This window comes from Myotis lucifugus, unplaced genomic scaffold (genome assembly GCF_000147115.1).
Source record: "Myotis lucifugus unplaced genomic scaffold, Myoluc2.0 scaffold_105, whole genome shotgun sequence".
In the NCBI taxonomy this organism is placed as follows: Eukaryota; Metazoa; Chordata; class Mammalia; order Chiroptera; family Vespertilionidae; genus Myotis; species Myotis lucifugus.
Window position 1 is genome coordinate 3,333,967 of NW_005871153.1, and position 24,596 is coordinate 3,358,562.

The window sequence follows — 24,596 nt, forward strand, 5'->3', positions numbered from 1 at the left end:
CTTGTGGGGGGGGAGCCTCGCCAGCCATAGAGACGCATGTCCACTTCAAGTTACGCGGACAAGAGTGGACGGAGGAGTCTTCCGCAGTGGGGGAGAACCCCCTGATCGGGGCTTTGAGGCTCAGGTTCCGCTTCAAGTCCGCCTAGCAGGAGCGCGGGGCAGACGACTGGGCTCGGGGCAGGCCGCGGGCAGCCACGGGGCGCGGTCCGCAGGGGGCAGCACCCGGGCGCCCCCTGCGGCGGCGGCGGCGGCTCGGCGGGCTCGGCGGCCTCCGCGGCCGCAGCGGGAGGGACAGAGGTGCGCCCCCGCTCGGTGGAGCTGGGCCTGGAGGAGCGGCGGGGCAAGGGCCGTGCGGCCGACGAGCTGGAGGCCGGCACCATCGAGGGCGACGAAGGGCCCGGGGATGGTGGCAGCTTGGCGGGCGCGGGCGCGGGCCCCGGCGCGGTTCTGTCGCTGGGCGCCTGCTGCCTGGCGCTGCTGCAGATATTCCGCTCCAAGAAGTTCCCATCGGACAAGCTGGAGCGGCTGTACCAGCGCTACTTTTTCCGTCTGAACCAGAGCAGCCTCACCATGCTCATGGCCGTGCTGGTGCTGGTGTGCCTCGTCATGTTGGCCTTCCACGCGGCGCGGCCACCGCTCCAGGTGCCCTACCTGTCCGTGCTGGCGGCCGCCGTGGGCGCGATCCTCGTGATGGCCGTGCTCTGCAACCGCGCCGCCTTCCACCAGGACCACATGGGTCTGGCCTGCTATGCGCTGATTGCGGTGGTGCTGGTGGTCCAGGTGGTGGGCCTGCTGCTGCCCCAGCCGCGCAGCGCCTCGGAGGGCATCTGGTGGACCGTGTTCTTCATCTACACCATCTACACGCTGCTGCCCGTGCGCATGCGGGCCGCGGTGCTCAGCGGGGTACTCCTGTCTGCCCTCCACTTGGCGATTGCCCTGCACACCAACGCCCAGGACCAGTTCCTGCTCAAGCAGGTAAGGGCCCACCTGGCCGCAGGGACTGCATTGTGGGGCCAGCAGGCCAGACCTCCCACCCTCACCCTTCTAAAGTGGCAAAAGGGGCAGAGACATGGCTGTGTCATCTGTGTGGTGTCTTCCAGCCCCTTAACCCGCTCTCAGCCCCAGCATTTTCATTTGAAAGGAGTGCCTTGCATTATATGTAATGTTCCTGGCGCCGCAGCAACACGCACTAAACCATAGCCATTATTGTCGAGATGAGAATGAGGAAGGATTTGGAGCAGTTCCCTTTTCTTCCTGTGCTTCTGTCCCTGTATATGTAGAAAGGCCCCTGACACAAGCGGCTGGACCCTATAGCAGATTCCCCCTCCCTAGAGCTACTGCTGGTTTGTTGAGGAGTCCTGGGTAAAGGGCTGGGGAGAGCAGACCGTGGGCACCCTTTGCCCAGTCTTAAGCAAGAGGAATGATAACCTTGCCAGTTGTCTGAGACTGGGGCTGACAAGTTGTTTCGATTACAAAAGTGCCCCAAGCCAAAAAGCTGCTGCCAGCAAAGGTAGGAAGGTGCTTCTGAGATGTGTGGTGGCAGGCCCCCTGTTTGCCTGAGCAGAAAGCTAATGTTGGACATTGTGACCCCTTCTTATTGATGTTCCTGGTTCTTGCCTGTGGTGGGTTGTGTGTGTGTGTGTGTGTGTGTGTGTGTGTGTGTGTTATCCCTGCTGGGACTGGTTGGGTGAACCTAGAACAGTGAGACTTGGGAGAAAATAAAACTTTGTTAACTGGTGACTGCACTGAAGGGTTTTGGGAGAGAGGAATACTTGCCATCCTGCCTTCAGGGTGAGACCAGTGCCTCCGATGGGCACACCTTCTCCTTTTAGCAGTCCCTTGTCTGTGGCTCCATGGACCTCATCCACCGACCCTGCTGAGCCTGCTGGTTTGCATTTAGCTCAACTGGGAGAGAGTCAAGCGGGCCCGTGTTGTAGGCTAGCAGTCTCTTGACCACGGTGCCCACTGCAACCCTCTGAGGCTGTTTGCCGTCTCTAGAGAACCTCTTAACTATATTCCATTGTCATTGCCTTCCTCCTCCCCAACTCTGATGCCATTCTCAGACTTTGATCCTGTTGAGGGCGAACTCTTTCTCGAGGCGTGTTCCTGTGCCCCTGACTCTCACCCAGGGAATAGCACCGGCATGCACTCCAGGGCTCTCTGCTCTAGCTGCACTTCCAGAGTGCTCCATGACTGGAAAAGAGGGGACCCGCAAGCTCTCTGGGCCTCAGGTTCCTTTTTGAGAGAATGAGAGGTTCCTTTACTGTTCCACCCTCCTCTGTCCCAGCCCTCACCTGCGAGGGGCCCTCTTCTTCCATTCCAGCTGCACTGGCCTCTCCCTCTTCTGCATGGTAACAATGGAGTCAGAGCCACAGAGGGGAGCACTTACTGTTCTCGAGGCTCCGTTGGTTTTGCTTCTCATTCAATGTGAGCCCCTTGGACTCAGGAATCCTGAATTGTATGGGTTTTCCCTCTTCTACCCTCTAGCACAGTGCAGGGTACTTAGGAGGGATTTAATAACTGTTGCCAGTTTGGTTGGGTTCCAATGAGTGGAGTAGGTGGGGTTGTTTAATGCTAAGTTGAAGTTTTTCTGATCTGGGATCAGAAGAAAAACTTTAGACATCAGCTTTGAACTTGAGAGAAACCTATTGAGAGATGATGGTTTTAAAAAAATTAACTATTACTGTTAGTGCTTTAAAGGCTTCAGCTACTTTGACCTGAGGACCCGAGCTGTCACATGGGTGTTGCATCTTTGGGGGTTGTTCCTGGCTTGGATGGGTGTAGCTTTTCTGCAGGGGGAAGGGCATGTCATCCACACAGAGCGGTAGAGATTTCCAGGATCCTTTAGACCAGACTGGGAGGCAGGGTCTGATTACAGCCGTAGCGATCCTGCATGTATGATTTCGAGAGATTGGAGTCAGATCCCAGGGATAGAGTGCTGAACCTGAGGGACTCCAGCTCCATGTTAGCATGAAAATGTCATTGCAGCAACAGTGCCTGGCTTCCCCTGCCAGTTCCTCAGGCCAGTTCCTCTTTTCTTCTCCCCATCTCTACCAGTCCCCCCCTCGGCTTGTTTTACCCACTGTGGCCTTTAGACCTTTGCTTGGGTGTAGGCTTTTGGGCGGATTTACACTTAACTTCTCAAGATCTCCCTTGAGCATAGCAGAGCTTGTTAGGAATGGTCCCCTACAAGGGAATGCCACTGCTATTTCTTTTTGGCTTCAGAGAAAACTGTATCCTTTTGTTTGTATTTGATTTACCTTTTTGATTGTGTCTGATGTAAAATTTTTATTTCTTGAGCAACGGTGGGAAAATATAAGTGGGACAGTCCAGCGTTAACATCTGCCTCAGGTTACCCCAGAGTGGCAGGCAGTTGAGGATGGCTTGGGTTAGATGCCATCCCTCCTAAGTACCCTGTACTGTGCTAGACAAGAGATGGTAGAAGAGGGAAAACCCCTGTAATTCAGGATTCCTCAGTCCAAGGGACTTACACGCTCATTTCTTTGATGAGGACCCTGGTCCAGGGACATGGGGCAGCAGTGTCGTGGGCACCCAGTAGACCCTCAGGAAACTATTGGCATTTCTTCACTTCTCTTCCTGCGAGGCTGGCCCCCTCGGACCCTGGTACTTTATTCTTCCCCAGCCCCTCGTATGTTTGGAGCTCTGCCCTTTGCTCCAATTAGGAGGAGAAAACATTTGGTTTCTTAACAGGTGCCTTCTGATGGATTTTACTTAGAGAGGATGGAGAGGCAAGGTGGGGCAGTCCTCTTTGGGGGATGAAGTTTTTTCTTCTCTTTGTGACATCTCTGGCTCTCGCTCTTCCCCTGGTGTCCTCCTGCCCGCCTCTGCTCTTCCTCTCTCACTTCCTCTCTCTCCCCTCCCCCTCCATCCCCCTGTTGCTCTCTGTCCACCTCTCCTCTGCTTGCCTGCCTGCTCTTCTCCATCTCTTACTCGCCATCTGCAGCCTCTCAGCCTCTCCTTCTGTGCTCTTGTCTCACTGTGGTCTCCTCAGTGGAGTACAGTAGGAGCGTCACAGGGTTGTTTTTTTTTCTCCTTCTTTGCGTGTTACAAGTCCCTCTGCTACACCCATACCATAAATAACACTCGAGCATCTGCCAAACACATTCCTCACTTGTGTTAATAGGCTGTGATGATGCCGGAGCCTGTTGCCATGGCAACCTCATTTTTGTTTGACTGTATCCCACTCTGCTACATAAAGCTCTGCGTGCACTCACACACAAACAGGCACGCTCACACAACTATTACATATGCTGAGCTATTAAAGGTTATTTTGGAGGAAAATCTCTGAGCCTTGTGAGGGTGGGTGGTCATTTTGCCAAGGAGAGGAGCGTTTTCCACTGTCTGGTGTTACTTTAGGAGGTGATAATGGATGGAAGAGCTCTTTGGAAAGTAGAGAGTTCTGTTCAGTGTGGGGTATTATTATTCTGCAGCCACATTAAACCTGCCTGAGGGACCCCATGTGGGTCCTGTGAGTGTGGAAGAGCTGTTAGAGGAGGTTGCCCGGGGAGCTGTTGGAGGTTGTCCTTGCAGTGTGGGATGACCCATCTTCCACCCAGCCTCCCTGCAGCTCCTCCTTCTCTTCCCTCTAACCCTTTTGGAGAAACTTAGTGATTTTCTGCATTTCATCCTTGGTGCCTGTTTGAACCCACAACTGTCACCAGTTGTTCAAGATATCAGAAAGGCACAGGCACTGTGTGGGTGATGTCTGTGACTGTGTGAGTGCCTGCAGGGAGGAGGCTGGGAATGGATGGGGGTGGGAGCCGACTGCTGTGGTTGCCAAGGGGTGGGTACGGGTGTGCGTGTGTGCGTGTGCGTGTGGGTATGTCTCTGGTGTGGGCTGGCCACAGATAGTGGATGATAGTGGATGCGTGTTATGCAGATGTGTCTGTCACGTGGGCTGGCCCCGGGGTGTGTGTGTCTGACTGTTCCATGGCTGGCCCAGGTGATGGAGGTCGGCCTGGGAAACCTTTGTGTTGACTTTGAAAGGAGATCATTGCAGCTCTGTCCTGTTTATTCTTGGCTGGTGAGTGGCTTCCTGTGGCTGCTTGCCTTTCTGATTCTGGGCCTTGAACGCCCTTCTGACCTTGACCTCTGACTTCTTAGGGAAGTACCTTGGATGCATCCCCCTTTCCATAATGAGGCCAGGGGCTAGACTTGAGTGGTTAGCTCCCCTGACCCATGGAGTCCCCCCTTTCCCTTTCAGACACTTTTTCTGTTACTCACCGCTCAGCTGCCCAGTGAGCTCCACTGAAGGGCTGCCTCCTGGTTCTGGAACTTGACCCTGAGGCCTGTTTGGTGGGTCATTGTGGCTGCCCCATGTGTGCTCCTGGCAACCACTGCCTGGCTGACCGCCTGGGTGGTGTGGAGGGGGACACACTTCAACTGCAACCACAGGGAACTGGGAATGGCCTGCTGCCAATTACTTCCCCGACACCCGCATTCCTGGACAGAGAAATCGGCCTTTGTGAACCCCAGCAGCACAGCAGGTTGGGGTGGGGGTTGGTGCTGCTTTTGCAGCTGAGGAGGGTCTCCTTGTCTTGCCTCAAGGCTAATTGTATTTGCCAATTAGTTTTGCTAATTGCTTTCGATTAAGTTGCCTCCTCTATGGGTGGGAAGGGGGTGCTTAGAGGGGAACAGAAGCCTCTGGGGGTGGGGATTGAGCAGGCTTCTAGAGGGGGGGGGTCATTTCCTAGACCCCAGGGATGCCTCTATTCCTGTGAGGAGGACTGCGGGAATAGCAGAGACCCAGCGAGGAGCAGAGTGATCAGCTGCTGTATTTGCAGAATGTTCACTGTTAATAATTCAATGTAAGTTTTGATCTGAAGCAAGAGCAGGAGGTCTATGTTTTGTGGAACGTAGAACAGTATGCTCATGTTCCTGTACAGAGAAGACACAGACGGTGTCTTAAACCCCATCACGGAGACCTGCCCAGCCTCTCAGAAGTGCTATAAATCAGCTTCACAGGCCTGGACAGCACCTTTCCTGCACAGACGGGCCCTGGCCAGGAGTCAGGGCTGGGGCCAGTGCTGGGCTGGGCCTGCTGGTCTCCGGAGAGGTGTGACTAGAGTTCCCACCTTGGTTCCAGCAGGAGATGGGGTGTGTGTTGGGGAGAAGGGCACCGCATGTGGAAGCCTCCCTGTGATTGTACCAGCCTCTTACTGGGTAACCTCCAGTCCACAGCTGCCCGCTCGCACCTCAGTTAACTTTGTCTTGTGGTAGGTCCAGATGGTAGTCGTTTGCTGAGCAGGAGCAGGAGCCTGTGTTGGGATTGGAAACAGCTTGCTCTGGGAGCTCTGATATGGGCCCATTGACCCTCTGGGTGCAGTTACATAAGTTATGTTGTAGCATATCCTCCATCCATGCGTGCCAGATGAGGGTAGCTAGCTGATGGAGGGCGGGATCAGCATTCATCTTCTCTCCCAAACATGAAACTTCGTGAAGACAGTTGGAAAGCCCTGCTTTCCCTACCTTATCTCAGAGCAATGTCCAAGTCTAGGACAGAGAAGATCTCTCTTTACAGCAGCCTGAACAAAATCTGGGGGTTGCCAGTTATGGGACCATGAGCTTAATGTGAGTCTGCATTCTGGGCTGGCTGTTGGGAAAGACCAACGGGGTCTGGGTTAGGTTCATAGGCAAATCCAGTTCATAGGAGGATCGAAGTCCCCTCTGAAGCATCTTGCTCGATGCTAGAATTCAGAGGACTGGAAGTTCTTGACTTCTCACAGAACATCTGAAAGGAGGGGGGTATTTATCTTGGAGGAGAACAGGCTGTAGCAAGGTAAGAAAACCTGGAGAGACGGTCAAGCCATTATTGCTGGGATCCCTCTTGTCAGATAGTAGAAGAGGGACTACATTTAGTTTCGGTTGCTCCCAAGGGCAGGGTTGGGGGTAATGGGTGGAAATAGTTGACAGACTTCAGCTCCAGGTAGGAGTTCCCTTCTTAGTCTTTGGGGTTTCAGCCATCAAACCAGATGCCTCCTGGGGTAGCCAGCTGTGCCAGTGGAGATGGTCAGGTGGAACCTGGATGGCTGTCTGCCAGGCTTGTTTCTGAGGAAATGGAAGGTTCTGCTTCCAAAGGCCTGGGGTGGGGCCAGGATTGGATCTATTTTTTTTTTCAACAGCTTGGATCTAGTTTTCAAAGCTCCCAGGTGGTCTTGATGACCAACTCTTAAGTTTGGGATCTTTGGCCCAGATAACTGCTCAGGTCACACCCAACCCTAGGATTGGTATCTGTGGTTTGGTATCTTGCAACAGCATGACTGTCTCCTAAAGTCCATTGATGTATCCTATCATCATACCCATCTCAGCTTTAGTGTAGAGAAAGCAAAATCACTGCAGACCCATCTGGAGATGTACAGGTGGGGCTGGTGTGAGTACTGATACAGGGATGTAGACATGGAAGGCAAGTGGCAATGACGGAATAGGAGGGGAAGGGTGCCCCAGACCTGGACTCATATTCTCCTCTTGTTCCTCCTCCCAACCATTCCCAGCCCCCGCTTCCTGTTTGAGGCAAAGCAGTCCATGGCTCACCATTGGTGGAGGTTGGGGGGTTTCAGCAGAAAGACGGACCTTGGTTTAGTCCTGGTTTATTCATTTAATTTGTCTGGTAAGTGAATATTAAAAACCTTGGGGATATCCAGGTCTGGAACAGATAGTAAAGAATGAGGAGATCAGGTATTGAGGAGGGAGGCTAGAGGTAGGGACTTAGGAGATGGTTTGAAGGAGAAAGAGTAGGAAGGAAAGGAAGGGGAGGTTGGAACTCTGAGTGTGGGGAGGGGGAAGAGCTTGGAAGTGGGGGCAGGGATGCTCTCCGGGAACAATGAAATACAGTCACAGGAAAGGGGGGGTGGTAGACAAACAAACACTGAGAAACAGTAGTGGCTTTATTGTTTAGGCCAGCCTCATGTGTCAGTGTGAAATCCACCCCCCTTCACCACCCCTACTGTCTCTTTCTCTGGGAGGGTTAGGAGCTGTGGCTTCTGGGCTTGAGGTTTCCTGACCTCACACTGGGGTGGTCCTGTCTCCCCTCTCCTTAGGGATTCCCGGGGCTTTTTATCACAAAGCTCACTGAAGTCCTAGTTGGCTTTTGGAAGGATTCCTGAGGAACCTAGTGCCAGCCTCAGTGCCCTGGCACATAGTAGGTGCTCAGTGAGGGCTTGTTTGAATGAATGAATGACTGCGTGAATGGGTGGTAGGGTGGGTGGACAGCTGCACGCAGACTCTCGGCTGTGCCGAAGTGCTAGACCAACACCTCCACAGACGGAAGCGATGTAGCTCTGCTTGGAAGCCTATTTCGGGGGATTGTGATCCTAAACTCCGAGCAGGGCTTCCCAAATCCCTCCTCTGCCATTTAAAATGTGTGCCTTCCTGGAAACAGAGAACCGTTGCCTGGCACTGCCGGAACGATATCACTTCACAGATTTGAAAACCATTATTAAGTCGTTCTTTTGACTTCTCCCTATTCATTCAGGCAACAACCATTTATTAGGTGCCTACTGTGTACCAGGCACTGTGCTAGGCCAAGGGAGTTCCAAGATGATTCAACCTGCGTCCTAGCTTCTAGAACTGCCTTTAGCTCAGACTCTCCCACTAAATGTCCTTTGAAGGGACATTAATGGATGTTTCACATACACACATTCAGTTCTGTGTCAAATAACTTTAGGAAATACTGGGTTAAACAGAATTCTTTACTATAGGACTTTAAAGCTGTTAGTATGTTAATATGTACTAAAATTTTCCCATATCAAACATATTTGACCCCAGAGCCAGTTTTTCAAGGAACATAATAGGGGGCATCTGTGTTTGTTTAAACTCACTGCTGCAGGGGGCGGAGCTTGTCAGGGTCCAGCCCCTGCCTCTGGGGCAGACCTAGGCAGACTAATCCAGACGGGGACTTGCCTCCCTCGGGAAGGAGATTGCCAGCTTGCATCCGCTAGCTGCCTGTTTTAAAGTCTCATTCCCCATCTGGGTCCAGAATCCTTTATTCAATAAACTGACGGGGCTGGAAGGGACCAGGGAGATGCCTCCTTTATCTAGTTTCAGTTTCTCTTACGGGTTTCTGTTGCATCTTTACTGCAAGCCTGGCACTGGGCTTATCCCTCACATACATGACCTCATTTAATCGTAATATCACCCCTGTGAGAAAGACATTTTTATCCCCATTTCCGGCTGCAGAAACTGCAATAAGAGAAAGTAAGTCCCTTCCCCAAGGTCACACAGCTAGTGAGCATAGCAGATGGTTCAGTGCCTGCCCATATTCCCTGGGCATGTACCTTTCCACTCTTGCCAGCCAGACGTCCAGCTGTCAGCACCTGCAGGCTTTCTTTCTCTGGCTCCGAGCCCCTTTGCTCCTGGGGCAGGTCAGAAGTGCTGGGCAGTGACCATCCCAGAGCAGCTCTCAACCAATGACTGTTGGGTGCTGGTGGATAAATACCCCAGCTCCCTTGCCCCCGGGGTGAGGGGATTGTAACTCTGGGGCATGTTTTTCATGGGTTCCCGATCCCGCAGAAGGATTCGGCTCTGGTTGTCCACAGGGGTAACAGGCTTGAAACTTTTTGTGTGCGACTTTCGTCCCTTCCTTTTCTCACTCCTCCACACCCTTTCTAATGTTTCCTGGAGTCACCTTCCAGATAGACCACTTGTTCTCCAATCCTTGCCCCAGGGTCTTTTTCTAGGGAAGTCCACATTGAGAGTGGAGAAGGTAGGAGTCTAACCCGGTTTGACTTGAACACCAGGGGAGAGGCCGCCTACTGGAGCGAAAACGCAGGTGCGGAACTCTATGGCAGACTCAGCCCCTAAGCCTGCCTTGGCCTCTCACGCCCATTTGCTAACATATGTTTGCTGCTAGTGCTAGTAGAGTGGTTGCTGGACTAGAAGAATTGTGTGAAATTTAAAAAACAACAAATATACGTATATTTTAATTTTTTTCTGCTTTTTTAAAAAAAAAATCTCTGCTTCCTAAAAATGTGTGGCTTTCTATTTATTCCCTAGGCAGTGGCTCAAATATCAGCCAAAAGACTCAAATGCTTTTATATTGATTAGCATTTTATAGCTGACAAAGGACTTTACCACGTGTGATCTGCTGACAGCTCTGAGGAGATGATGGGTTAAGAGGGGCAGGCACTGGCTTTGGGGCTCACGGACCCAGGGGCCCAGGGAAAAACCCTGGTTATATGATCCTGGCTAAGTCGCCTAACCCTTTCTCAAACAGTTTCCTCTCTGTAAATTGGGGATAATAGATTCTGACTGACAGGATCTGTTGTTGGTTGGTCCAAACAAGTTAATGCATGTAGGGGTGCTCATAATTACAGATCTGTTTCAGAGAGGAGGAGGTAAAGGTTCAGAGAGGTTGAGTGACCTCATTTAGGTCACACAGCTAGTTCATTAGCTTAGGAGCTGCTATACAAATCCAGATGTGATACCAAATGCAGTGTCTGAATTTTCACAGTGGGCCGGGCCCTGGGTCCGCCCCGTGGTGCCTGCAGAAGCAGCAGAAGGCACAGCTGCTCTCCAGCAGTTGTCTGTTCGGTTTTGGAATGCACGGTTTTAAATGTGTGATGGCCTCCCTTCCCTCGTGGTGTCTGGCTCAGATGGGCATTAAATGACTTGTCATTTCCTGAGCCTGCAGTGATGCTGCGAGGGAAGGCAGCGCTGAAGTGTTCAGGGGGCACCTGGGAGCAGATGTTTACCTGTGAAGAGCCCCTGAGTGGTTTTGTGGATGAGACCCAGAAGAGGGGGTCAGAGCGAGGCTAGGAGAGCTCAGCTCTGGGGGTGAGGCTGCCTTATATCCAGTCAGGGTGGCATAAGTGGGGCAGGGGAGGGCAGGGAGGAGGCTTCTGGGGACACACAGGATCACTTCCTGGTACATCTTGGAGGTCAAGACTTGGGGTCTTTCTGCCAAGGAGCATCCAGTCGATACGCAGTTTAGTGCTTCCTAGTGCGTTTCTAGGATGCGTTTTAAGTCCAGCCCCCCCGAGCCATCAACCCCTCAAACGTAACTCAGATATCCTTTAGCTCAGCTTCAGATCCACTCCTGTCCCTCTCACTCTTCACGAGGAAACTAGGGAAAATGAGACTCCTGCCCAAGGGCCATTCCTTTTGCTAAGTGGATTTTCCAGGTTTTATTTTCACTTTTTTTTTAAGGGGGGGCGGTGTGGAAAGGCTATTTATTTGTACTTAACATGCCCAAGTCCCCAGTCTTCCTCTGGCCAAGTCCCTGAGGGATCCGTCCATCTGCATGACTGGCCCCCAGGCAGCAATACCACCTGGAAAGTGCCTTGGCCCTGACCTCTCCGCTGAGGCTGCTGCCCAGGGAGAGGGGCCAAGCTGCAGGGCAGGCTCATGCCCCTCCAGGGGTCCTGCCTTCGTAACAGCTCGTGCTGTGAATCTAAATTAGAAACGTCCAATACTTTGAACAATACAAATAAATTTAAAGACATATAAAAATAAATTAGAAACATCCTCTTCTTTTTCTCTGTAGCACTTATGCTGGTTTGTGATTTTATCTTGGTGGGTAATTTTATCTATCAGTCTATTCAACCGTCAGCCCTCTGAGGGCTGGGGCCTTGTCTATGTTAATGCCTGAATATTTACTGAATGTTATTGACTTTCTGACCTTTACTCGCCGAGCACTGTGGGAAGAAGGCAGATAAGTTCCCATCCTCAGGTTCCACAAGGGCTTCTGACTCTTGGCAGGGAGGGGTCCCTCCCTCATGGTGCTCTCTTCCTGGACAGGGCAAGTTTGTCCTCTAGGCAGGGGGCCATGTGCATGGGGTCCCCGTCTAGAAAAACACTGGCTTTCACTTTCATTCTCCTCCTTCTCTTGATGGCCCACTGAACAGTCAGGTGCTGTCTGGGAGGACAGCAGGTGCACCCATTTGCTTCCCCTCCTGTCCTTGGTCTCTCCTTCTCATCTTTCCTCTGATGTCCTTTCCTGCTCCATGAGTCCTCCCCATGCCCCTCTTTCCAGGTGTAAAATGTGGGGCGAACCTCAGAGACTCACCTGGAGGCAAGTTCAAGTGTAAGGACGAGAAGCATGAGCATGGACACTGCACAAATTCCAAAAAGTATTCCTCACCATTTCCCAAGAAATCCCATGAAACAGAACTTCTTTCGGAGTGTTATCAACTTCCTCACGGTTGAGTGCAGTGCGTGTCCGCCTCCGTTTTTCACCTCACATGCCCACGGTGGGCAATTAACTTTCTGGGTGGGATAATGTTAAGTAACCCGTCAGAGCTTACGGTGTGGGAAGTGATGGCACAGGTAGGAGTTTTTACATAACTCCGTCTCCAGGCTCACCTGGCGCGGCCTGGGCACCAGCGTTCGTAGTGCTCCCGGAGCTGCTGATGTGCATGGGGCTGAGAACTCCTGCCCCGAACCTCCCTCCATCAGCAGAGAGATCATGTGGATGACGCTGAGCCTGATTTATGGAGATATTGAAAGGCGAGTTGTTTATATTGAAAGGGTTTATTGCGGTGATTCAGTAGAGAATGATGGCCACTAAAAATTATTGCAGGCGTGTAATAGGGGAAGAAAATCTGGTTGGTGGTTGGTGTATAAAATCTTGTCAGGCAGGGCTGTGGCTTGGTGTATTTATGTTGCTCTTATCACCAGCAATTAGCCCCAAACATGGCTCCGTAAATGGCTTAGTGCAGTGCTATGAAAACTGCAAGAACATTTTAGGAAATGACTACACCATGAGCCTCAGCTATCTCAGCAGAGCAGCAAATCTCACGACAGTCCTGACAGCCTGTTAGCTACAAACCAATGCCTATTGATTGGATTAACTCTTCCCTGTCTGTCGTCTGTGATATTTCACTTTGCAGTGGCGAGAAATGGTACAGACACCTGTGGCCCGCCCACCTCCAGCAGTGCTCATCCGTCTGTGTCTCTCTCCAAGTAGAACAGTGTAGTAGATGCTCAGTAAAATTTGTTGGATGAATTTGCTCAAAGTTACACAGCAGGGAAATAGCAATGTTAGTCCAGTTATTACCACTATTACTTTTTCTGTGTCTCTTAAGGTCATGAAATATAGACAGGAAATTATATAATTAGCGATTTCCTGTCCGCATTTATTGTTATCAGCACGGGTGGCACAGACTGAGGTGATGTGCTGGGGTGGAGAGGTGTGGCTTGCACTCTGAAAGGGCTTCCTTCCTGTCCACGTTGAGGCCACATCTTTCCTAGCATCAGGGCCGGAAGCACCAGGGTTCAGCTGCAGCCCTCGTGCTCCACGAGGACCGTGAGAAGCGCGTGAAGCTGGGGTCCATCTGAGGACTGAGAGGACTGAGAAGTGCCAGGTGCATGGGGCTGAGGCCTGGGGAGGTGTCCTTGGGATAAATCCTCCCCGAATGACCACATGTGGTTTATGATGTGGTCTCTTTTGGAAAGGGGTTATCTGGGGAGAGTTAATTTTGGATGCCTGCTTTACATTTATTTTTAAAGTGGAATATTTCTCCGGCATTGGTGACAATGGCCTAGAAAAGCCGGCTTAGTCACTATCTCATATCTTCTCCACGTGGGGTGTTGCTGCCCCTGCTTTTCCCACCTGATGTCCATCAGTAGGGCTGGCTTAAAGGTGTGTCGCCCTCTCCCTCTGAGGCCTCAGGGTGATTTCCCTGGCAGACAGGTCTGTGGGTAACTCCTGCTAGTCTGAAGTGGGGTCTTCCTGTATGGGGGATAGGTGGGGCAGCCCCCTGGGCGGCTCTTCGCGTCTCTTGGGAGGCAGTAATGGCCTCTCGGCGAGGCCTTTCTGGGCCGTGGCCAAGTCCGTAGAATTAGTTCTAGCTTGCCTTCCCTGCAGTCTTTTATTTTTTACTTTTGCTCTGAATTTTCTGAAAATATCAGAAAAATCACCTGAAGCCTGGATTTAAAGAACAGACCTGGTTTCTCTTAAGGGAACGAAAAGATACGGAATGCTGCATCCCTCTTCCCCGGTCTGGAGCGGGAAGGGGGTCTCGTGGGCTGACCCTGGAGCTTCTGTGCCGTGAGGAGGTGGGAGAAAGGAGGAGGCCTTGGGAGAGGGTGTGAAAGGAGGCACCAACCCGCACACTTCGCTGAGAGTTGGGGAGAAGGGCTGAGGCTGGCCCCGGAGTGCTGTGTGGGGCATTTACTCGCTGCAGGCTGAGCTGCCCACTCTGAGGCTCCCACTGGTCTCCGCACCCCGAGCTGCTATTAGCCTGATAGGAACAACTCTGGCCTGAGGTGCGTGGGCCAGCGGCCGGGCAGGCAGGCTAGGGGGCCTGGTTGCAGTTGGGCCGCGGGTGGTAGTAAAGAGGGCAGTGGCTTGGAGCCTTGGGCTTCCCGGAGTTGAAGCTGGCCAAACAGGTGGAAGGTGCCACCTGAGGGTGCCCACGCTCTCCCACTTGCTGCTGCCCCTGTCCAGCTCCACCCTTCTCCAGAACTGGTATTCAGGTGCCTCTCTCTGTTACTGTTCACTAAGTCAGAGTTATCTCCAGGCCCCTGGGAGGAAAAGCTTGCAGGAAACGACCTGATTGGCCCGTGGGGGTGAGAGAGAAGGCCTTTGTGATCTCCCTCCACCTCCATCGAGGGCTGGAGCGGCTCTGAGCGCAGGCTCCTCTTGCTCTCTAACGTCCCCTCTGCGTTTGGAGGTGTGGGGCAGGCTGTGCTTTGGGAACAGAATCTCTGTTTCTTCTCCACGCACTAGCCTCCCACTGTCCCGATGAACCCCCAGGGCCTGGGTATGGAGAGAAAGAGGACACTTCATCCTTTCCCTCGACGGAAATCTACCTCTCTGAGATGCCCTGCCTAAAGCTAGGACAATATTGCCAATTCCTACCAATCATCACCCACAGCGTTGAGCACTTAGTAACGTATTTGACTCTCACAATCTCCCATTAGGTAGGGACTGCTTTTATTTATTTATTTATTTTTTTGGGGGAGAATATTTTATAGATGAGAACATTGAGGCCCAGAGAAGGTGAGAGGCTTGCCTAAGGTTGCACAGTTAGAGCGCGGGACCGCGGGGCTCCAGTGCGCACACTCAGCCAGTGCTCCAGCAGCTCCCAAGCTGGTGTGGCTAAGAAGTCCCCAGGACTCTATTTGAAAATTCAATTCCTGGGCCCCTTGTCAGAGTCCGATCCAGTACGTCCAGTGTAGACCCCAGGAATCTGCACCTTCACGAGGCATCCCAAAGCTTGAGGCTTGTGCCCCAGGCACACAGGTCTACCCTATAGAGCAGCGGTTCTCAGCCTGTGGGTTGCGACCCCTTTGGGGGTCGAACGACCCTTTCACAGGGGTCGCCTAAGACCATCGGAAAACACATATGTAATTACATATTGTTTTTGTGATTCATCACTATGCTTTAATTATGTTCAATTTGTAACAATGAAATTGGGGGGTCACCACAATATGAGGAACTGTATTAAAGGGTCGCGGCATTAGGAAGGTAGAGAACCACTGCCATAGTGCCTTCCCAGGTGGAGAAGAACTTGGAGGCAGGCAGGGTCCCCGCTCCCTGAAAAGTCGGGGAGTGTCAGGCCCCACGCAGAAGTGGAGGTTTCTGCATTAACGTCCCCCGGGTGGGCTGGAGAAGGCAGACTGAGATGCTGAGACTGCAGGTAGGAGGGGACTTTCTGCTGAGCCTGTGCCGGGCGGTTCTCAGAGGGCAGAGCTGGAGGAGGCTGTGGGGGAGGCAGGGAGAGAGGAGATGAAGAGACTGCTCTGAGGGCAGGAGGTGGGAAGTGGCCTGGAGCAGAACATATGTCCATGGCCAGAGAGAGGAGGCAGACAGCGGGGTTTCCAGGTGACTGCAGGGACACGGCTGTGATACTGCGGTGCACGGCTGCAGCACGGCATCCTGACAGGGAGACATCGACCTCAGCTTCAGTTTCCTCATCTCTACAGCACAGAGCTGCTGACCTCCAAAGGTCCTCCCAGTGTGTACCTTAGCAGGTGCAGTGGGGGCAGGTAAGAAAAATGACACAACCCCGGGGGACGGAGAGTCACGTAGCCACAGTGCACACTTCATTTTCCTGCCTTGACCTTGATCGTGGATCTCTGTCCATCGATCCTTCTGGTCCATGTCCTTCCAGCTCCTTGAACTCAGCATGTCCCCAGACAAAAGTCCTCCTCCTCCCTAAACGGACTTTGCTTTTGTCAGTGTCAGTTTTCTCTTTGTCTCGGTACTGGTGTCCCGTGTCTGTTGGATTGGATTATTTAACAAGTATCTACCATGTGTTAGGCACCGGGAAACCAAGGTGAATGAGTTGCAGACCCTGCCCACAAGAGCAAACCTGTAAACCTATGCACCTGGCTCCATTCTAAACGTGTTAGTGATGTCAACTCGTTTGATCCCCACCACAGCCCTGCGAGGTAAGCACTGCTGTTGTCACCCCCATTTTGAGGATGACAGATAAGGACATTGAGACATGGAAGGTCCGGTGACTTGCCCGAGCTTACACAGTGAACCGAGCAGCCTATCTCCAAGTCTGGGCTCTTGCCTCCTACATCCAGTGCACAGATGGGCATCGCACTCCCTGGGCACAGGGTGACACCTGCAGTCCCGCCGCTGAGACAGAGCGCTGGTTGCAGGGGGAGGAATGGGAAGAAGTGTGGTGGCAAGGCGGGCTGGCTAGTAGATGGGACTAGGTTGGGAAGTGTATAGATATCCGGCCAAGGTGGTTGGTAGTTTTTTTTGAGGCATTGAGGATCTCAGAAGGTTCTTTTGAAGGAGAGTAAGGGGATGTGGCCCCATCTGTATTTAAAAGGTGGCTCCAGGCTAGAGTGTGGAGCTGGAGGGAGGAGCCTCCAGGGAGAGGGAGTCTGGGCCAAGTGTGGAGGCTGCTGCCATTGTCCAAGGCTGGAAGGGGGTGGGGAGGATGAGGATCAGGGCCTTCAGACAAGAGGGGGGCGGGGCCTCGGGAGCACCTAGGCATTTGTCTATTAGTTTCTCCTTGCCTTGGTTGCAAGTGGTGCCAAGCCTGCTCCCTTTTGCTCTCTTACTAGGACATCAGCTCCCCAACCTCCAGAGAACTAGCTATCACCTGGGGTGGACCCCAGGGCCCCCCTCCTTACCTTTCCTTGGGCTTTAAATACCCCACGTCAGACTCCTCCCATCAAATTCCCAAGGCTTTGCCTTTATCTGAGTGTGAAGCCCACAGGCATTCAGTGTCCTAGCTCCTCCTCCCTCTGGCACCCAGGAGCCCCCACCCTGCCAGCTCCTGCCCGGTGCCCAGAGATCTCAAGCTTCTGAGAACTTTCTTTCCAGGACCCCAGCTTCCTGGCCACCCCGACCACAGCATAGTTCCTAGCGCTCCCACAGGTGCCATATGCCAGCCTCTACACACTGTCCCTTCTCAGGGCCACCTGATGGGGTGCATAATTACCCCCTTCTTCAGTGCCCCCCTCCCCACATTAGAATGTCAGCTTCCCCAGGCAGGGACTCCTCCTGCTCACAGCTGTGTTCCCTGTGCCCGCAGGTTCAAATCCCAGCTCTCCCCTGTTCCAGCGGTGTCTCCTTGGCAGGCTCCTTGCCCTTTCAGAGCCTAAGTGTTCTCCATCCTTAGAGATGGAGTAAGAATTGCTACCCCAGGGCTGTGTTGAACATTCTGTGTGATAATGTATGCGAAGCACTTAGCATAGGGACTGCCAAGGGAAACGCCCTCAATAAATGACCTGTGGTCTGCCCCAGCTACATATAGTTTGTACTTTTAAGTTCCCACACATTATAGGAGAGCTTAGCGTTTCTCTCTCAAATTGCATTACCTCCCCCGCCCCTCAAAAAAAAAAAGGCTCAGTGGAAGAAGGGCTAGGTCAGCCGTGGGCAAACTACGGCCCGCGGGCCGGATCCGGCCCGTTTGAAATGAATAAAACTAAAAAAAAAAAAAAAAAAGACCGTACCCTTTTATGTAATGATGTTTACTTTGAATTTATATTAGTTCACACAAACACTCCATCCATGCCGGCCCTCCGGTCCAGTTTAAGAACCCATTGTGGCCCTCGAGTCAAAAAGTTTGCCCACCCCTGGGCTAGGTGCTGGGTCCTGGGTGTTCACCCCACCTGTGCCCCATCCTTATTCTGGCTGGTGGTCACCAAGAGACCAGTGCAGACCCTCCAGAACTGACGAGCCAGCCGGGAAGCTGGGGCCAGGACTTTCCTGGGGGAGTGTGAACCAGGGAGTGGCTGAGCCCCGTCCCCCTGAATTTTGGGGTGACTGCAGCCGAGGGAAGCTGCAGTGAAGATAGGCCTGTGACCCGCATCCCCTCAGAGGACTGGTTTAGAGAGTCTTTGAACAAAGTTTTGAAAAGTTTTGAAAGGGTCACAACTACTGGAGAACAAGGGGGCACACATCTGCTTCTCCCAGATGTGCTTCCTTGTGTAACTGCATTAAGACAAGCAAACAGGCAGCAGAGGACAACAGAACCACCCACGGACCTCCGGAGGCCTCGGTGCGGAGGCAGCTTAGAGCTGGTGAGGCCTGTTGGAGGGAAGGCTGGAGAGAGGTCAGTGAAAGATGAGGGATCTGGATGGGGGTGAGTGACAGCCAGGACATTGGGTCAAATCCCTCGCTCCCAAGTGGGTGTCTAGGTGGGGCAGAGCCCATGCGGGGGGTGAGAGATTGTGGTGATGTCCAGAATATTCCCTGGCTGGCTGGACACAGGGCTGGCCAGCTGGGTGGACGGTTGGAGGACTGCTGGGAAGTGACCTGCCGGCTTCCTGCCCGTTCATAATCATGTGTGCCCCAGCCTGGGCCCCCTTCCCCCAGTGCTGTTACCCTAACACTGAGCACGGGCCCCCCTGTTCCTGGGCTGCACTCAGGCTGCCTGGGGTGGGGCTATACCAGAGCCAGAAATCACAGCAGACCCTGACCCTGGCTAACGGAGGCAGTCTCAGAATGGACCTTTTTTCCCTTTTGGCTGGATTAACATTTGGCATTTCAGGGTGCTGGCCCCATGCCCGGCTGCTCTGGCCTTCTGCCTGTCAGCTCCTTTGAGGCTATTTTTGCCATTTACTTATTTATTAACTATTATTGCTCCCCAGGACAGATGGGCACACACACACACGGACATGTACACACACACACACACACACACATGCCTTCACGCCCTCCAACTTGGAGCCTATTGGAAAAGCCAGCCTGCACCCACCAGGCTGAACATGGGGTGCAGAAGGGGGAAATGACCAAAAGATGGTCCCCCTGAGTGAGGGTGGAGGAAGGGCTGTGGAGGCAGGAGGAGGCAGCGACCTCCCCTCCCTCATCATTTCTCAGAAACAACCCCCACTCCCAAGGCATCTCTGTTACTGTTCTCTCGTCCTCAAGGCTGTTCATCTCCGGGAAAAGCCTGTGTGAGAGGATTGTGGATCCTGCCTGGACCATCTTTCCAGAGAAATCAGCAGGGGTCCCTGGGAGAACTAAGGGCCCCTTTGCTAGGGCGCAGGAGAGCACTAGCTTCCTTCCTGTGTGTGTGTGGAGGGGGGGCAGAGGGGGGACAAAGGCCCGGAGGAGGGACACTTGGCTTCTGCTTTCAGGGAGCTCCCAGTCTGGTTGGTGGACAGCCCTGGGCTCATGAGATAAATCGTTCTCAGTCCCACCCTCTGAGAGCCCAGGACGTCAGAGGACAGAGCTGAGCTGCGTGCACATGGCCGTCCACCATGCGATTCCTCTGTCAGCAGGTTGCTAGAAGCAGAGCCCAGACCTTGACCCCTCCTGTGTGAAAGGTGCTGGGTGAGGTACAAGGTGCACGGTGTGGACCCTTGAGTGCCATGTGATAATCCCCTCGCTTGCTTCAGTCTCGTCTCAGGGCCGGCCCATCTGCCCTGAGGCTGGGGTCCCTGCCACGTCCCCCTCCCAGGCCTTGACACCGGGGCTCTCAAAGGCCTGCATGGACCCAAAGGGAGACCAGAGCCAACAGCAGGGACCTTCCACCCCAGCAGCCTGGGGGCCTTTCCCTGGGCACGTGGGGCATGTGAGAAATGAGAGTGATGCTCCTGCCACCTGCAAGGCAGTGAGTGGGGAGACCCGGGGCTGGGGCGGAGGCTGCTCATGAGTGGCAGTGGTGGTGACCATGCCAGAGGGGGTGGCTCCTCATTTCCTCCCACTCAGCTGGCCTGCTCCACCTTCCCTTCTTAAGGCCTGTGCCATCCGCTTTCCTGATCCCCGAGGGCCCTTCTTCTCTGCTCAGGAAGACTGACTCTTGGGACTGGATGCTGACTGCAGAGGCACTGCCTGCTGCTGGGCTCTGTCCTGTGGCCCTTTCTGTCTTGGGCCCCAGTGCCAGCTCTTCTCAGAATGGTGTCAGGGAGCCCCCTAAAGTCAGGAGGCTCGCCCCTTCTGTCAGATGGGGGGCTGAGAGCAGGGGCGGCATCTCCCCCATTAGACTGGGAGCACCCTGAGGGCAGGGGCCGAGAATGTCCCACCAGATTGGGAACTCTGGGGGCAGAAGGTGTTACATCAGACTGGGAGCTTCCTGAGTATTGGACAGGGCCCTGGCTCCCTCCCCTCAGGGCCCAGTCTCTGGCTGTGGGAAGTAAAGGTGCTCTGTCCTGGGCACCTGGGAAGCCTGGAGACAAGGCAGGATGCTGGAGGTGCTGCTGCCACAGCCAGGGATGCCAGGAGAGGAGGACCCCCCTGCCCCGCAGGAGGGCAGAGCCAGGAATCACATCCCCTTCATCAGGAGTTTCCCTCTACTTCCCCTTCTCCCCAGGGGTGGGGTAGGGATGGGTTTTATAGCTGGGGTGTGGGGTCAGGATTTCACAAGCCCATTAGCACTCGGGGTTTGCACCACACTCAGGGCTTCAGTCAGGGAAGCAGGTGTGGGTGTGGGATGGGTGGGCATCAGGGAGGGCTGGGCTCGGGACTAAGTGCCCCCTTGAGCTGCTGCCTTGGGTGGCCTGCTTCTGAGCCCAGGGCCACGGCAGCCCCGCTAACTGGCCTGTCCCCTTCCTGAGAGGGGCAGGGAGTCTTCTCATCTGGGAGGTCACCCCGATGCTTCTCCCCAGGAAGGATGGTTAGGAGGCTCTCGCTGCTCTGTGCATCCTGACCATGCTGACTCCTGCCAAACTGAGCTATGTCTGTGTTTGCATCTTTATCCCCTACTGGAGAGGGGCTGGCTCCTTAATTTGTGTGCTCGCCCCTCTGCCAGAGTGGCCACAGCCCTTGGATTTCTAGGGCACCACGGCTTCTAAGGGCTCCCAGCAGCATGAGGAGGGGCTCACTGAAAAGGGCCGGGAAGCCTGCTGCCGGTGGGTGTGGCCTGGAAGCCATTGTCTTATGGGCTGGGAAGAGGTGGGTCTTCATGGCTGGTAGGGGCTGAGGGTGGGGGATTTGCAGCCCCCAGTGAGCTGAGCTGGCTGCCGCTGACCTGCGGCCCTGACTCAGTGGCCATGTGGAGGCGCTTGGGCTTTGTGGGCAGGCAGCTCTGAACCTGAGACCCCGCTCCGCCACCCGCGTGTGTACCAGTTCCCCTAGGCAAGTGACCGCAGCTTTCTGACCCTCAGTGTTTTCATCTGATCACTTGGGGCTCTTGTGAGACTTGCCACTAATCCGTATAAAACACCCTGGCCTTCTCCGCTGCCTGGAATCCCACGGACAGGCCCAGAGAAGGAGAAATGTCAACTAAACGTCTCTCTCCTCTGGGCACCGCGTCCGCCCTAAGTTTTCCACGGTCTTGTCTGTTTTAACTTCTGGCTGCTCCTCTCAATCTCGACTCAGCTTTGGTGCCACGTTGCCAAGAGAAGGGGAGAGAGTGAGGCCGTATTAGGAGCTGGGCAGAGGAACCCTGCGAGGCCCCCCGCTGCCCAGGAGGAAGCAGGCTGTACCAGTGTGGCAGTGGGTTGCCTCCTAGTAAAGACTGCATTATTATGAGCTGATGTCTGTGCTGTGCCGGAGGAGCCGGAGGAGAAACATCTAGTAATATGATTACTACAAGAATAACAATAACAGCAACAACACCAACAAGCTCACACGATTACAGACAAGGCCGGGACGCGGGACTCAAGGCCTGGCTGCAGGCCAGGAATGTGGTTAGTGCGCAGGGATGGCTGTGGGGCTTGAGGCAGCAGGAATGTGGTTAGAGCATCAGGAATGGCCGGGGGGCTTGAAGGCAGCAGGTTTCTGTCTTTTCATGCTCAACTCTCTCCCACAGTTTCCCCCCATTAGATAAAAATCCTTCAGGACAAATCAATAAGTCCCTTCCACTATAATAGAGCAGTTGGGTTTAATATGGTGTGGTTTTGTGCCTGTCTGGGGGCAGGTGGTGGACGTCCCGGAAAGGGAGTCAGTGGGCTTGCTCTGTCCTATGTGTCTCTGCCTTCTTCACTGGCCCACTCAGAATTCCTTTCACCCACTGCAGGACTGTCCCCACCTACTCTTGGGTGTCACCTTGAGCCAGGGTACAGGGGCAGTTGTCCTGTGAGAATACCAGGGCTTAATCGGATGGCCACAGTGAACCACACCCAGACCAAGGACTTAGGACTAAGTATCATAGTGAGAGAATAACTGTGTTGCCCAGACTGGCAGAGATGCTCACATCATGCGGTATGGTTACTAAGGACTGCCTGAGTTTGAATCCTGGCTTTGTCATTCACAAGCTTTGTGAGCTCAGGTGAGTTCCCTGCCCTTTCTGGGCCTCAGCTTTCTCATTGAGAAGTGGAGGTAATAAAGTAACCTACCTCATGGTGTTGTCATGCATGCTTATAGGATAGCATGGCACCTGTGAAGCCCCTGAGGGCCAGGTCTTTAATAGTAATTATTTCCAAAGGAATAATAACCATACTTTTAGCAGCTTTGACTTGGGGGTCTGTTAGGTGTTGAGTTGTTTCTGAAGTTCTAACCCACAGTACCTGTGACCTTACGTAGAAATAGGGTCTTTGCAGATGACAGGGTTAGATGAAGTCATTAAGGAGGCCCTAATCCAATGTGACTGATGACCTTATAAAAAGGGGGTTAGTTAGACCCAGAGATTGAGATGCATTAAGGAAAGACACGGGGAAAACACCATCTGCAAGCCAAGGAATAGCTGGGGCTGCCCGAAGCTAAGAGACAGGCCCGGAGCAGGTCCCCTCACAGCCCTCAGAGGAAGCAACCTGCTGACACCTTGCTTTTGGACTTCTGGCCTCCGGAACTGTGAGAATGAGTTTCTGTTGCTTGAGCCACCCAGTCTGTGGTCCTTTGTTAAGGCTGTCTTAGGAAAAGAAAGCAAGGTCCGATGGGGCATGGCCACTGCCTCCCACTGCCACCCTGAGCTACCTGCTGTCCCCAGGGGAGAAGAACAGGGTAGGGCTGACAGGCCAGGGGTGGGGCTGCTCTCAGGCTTTGACTGTCTTAAGCCTGGCATCTGTCACAAGTGGTCCAGGCATCTGGAGCTGGGGCCGTGTATAGGGCTAGGGGCCGTTTGTGGGGCCTACCCCACGCCTCCCACCCTGCCTTCCTGCCCCTCGAATCTACTTCTTGGAGGACTCTCCATCTCACCCCTGCTCCAGGCAGAAGGAAATAGAGGAAGGTGATAATACCTCCCTGGAGAAGACAAGCTAAAGTGGGGTCTGCGCCTGAATACCTCTGTCCCTTTTCTCACTGTTTCCTGGAGCCTTACCTCTGCTCTCCAGGTGGGAAATGGCCTTTGCTTGAGTGTGTCTGTGTGCGTATGCAGAGAGAATGCTCTTCGCTGAGCTGCTCTGGGCCTCGTGACCATAACTCGTAAATGCACAGTCAGGCTGTGCTGGACAGAGGATACCTGTCCCCTCGTGGGTGATGGTGGCTCCTGACAGCAGCCAGCACCAAGGCCCCGAAGCGAACCTTGGCAGCCACCCCTGCCTTCTCCCCCCAAGGAACTGGTTGTTCAGGGTCATTTGTGGGGACAGATGTCTTAAGTGCCTCTGTGTGTGTGGCACGGGGATCCTGTGATGAGGAAGGTGCTGGAGGGGCTTGTTGTTTGTGTGGGTTGGAGGGAGGAGGGCGTCTAAAACAAGCATCAAGTGTCTCCTAGTCCAAGGGGAACAAGATAAGGAGCGCTGAGTCGGGTGGGGAGAGGGCCTCAGAGGCAGGAGCAGCAGTTGGGAACATCTGGGAGGGGGACCCCACGCTGGGGAGGGTTATGGAGGAGGCTCTGAAGCCCCAACAGAGCTGCGGGGGGGATGCAGAAGCAAAGACCTGGAAGCCATAGTGTGCAGGGCACCTGAGTCTTCCCAAGTGCAGGGTCCCCTGTGCAGGCAGGAGATGAGGCTGGAAAGGTAACATAGCATGGCGGCCTCAGAAGCTGGCGCAAGGCGTGTCTGTGTAATGGAGATGTAAGGGGGTATCCTTTGAGATTTGTGGGCAAGAGTGTGTAGTTCAAGCTGCACTTTAGAAGGGGGTTTGACAGGGAGAGTTTATGGGGTGGGGAACATGCAGCCCAGGGAAGTGGCTGAGGCGGGTTTGACAGTGGGGAGGAGGCCCGAGGCGGATGGGGGAGCATAGTGACAGTGGGCAGGAGGGGTGAAGGGAGGAGCCCCGAGGCCAGTGGGGGAGCATAGTGATAGTGGGCAAGAGGGAATGAAGGGAGGAGGCCCGAGGCCAGTGGGGGAGCATAGTGACCGTGGGCCGGAGGGGTGAAGGGAGGAGGCCCGAGGCCAGTGGGGGA

The 24,596-nt window shown here is 53.8% G+C and overlaps 1 protein-coding gene across 1 annotated transcript in view; it reads left to right on the forward strand.

Moving 5' to 3' along the window:
• The window catches only part of ADCY5 (adenylate cyclase 5), a 154,213-nt gene that overhangs the window by 6,621 nt on the left and 122,996 nt on the right, over window positions 1-24,596 (forward strand). The window contains 3 exon segments of the mRNA XM_023757302.1: window positions 125-200; window positions 203-238; window positions 241-975. Of these exon segments, the coding sequence (XP_023613070.1) occupies window positions 125-200; window positions 203-238; window positions 241-975 (847 nt within the window).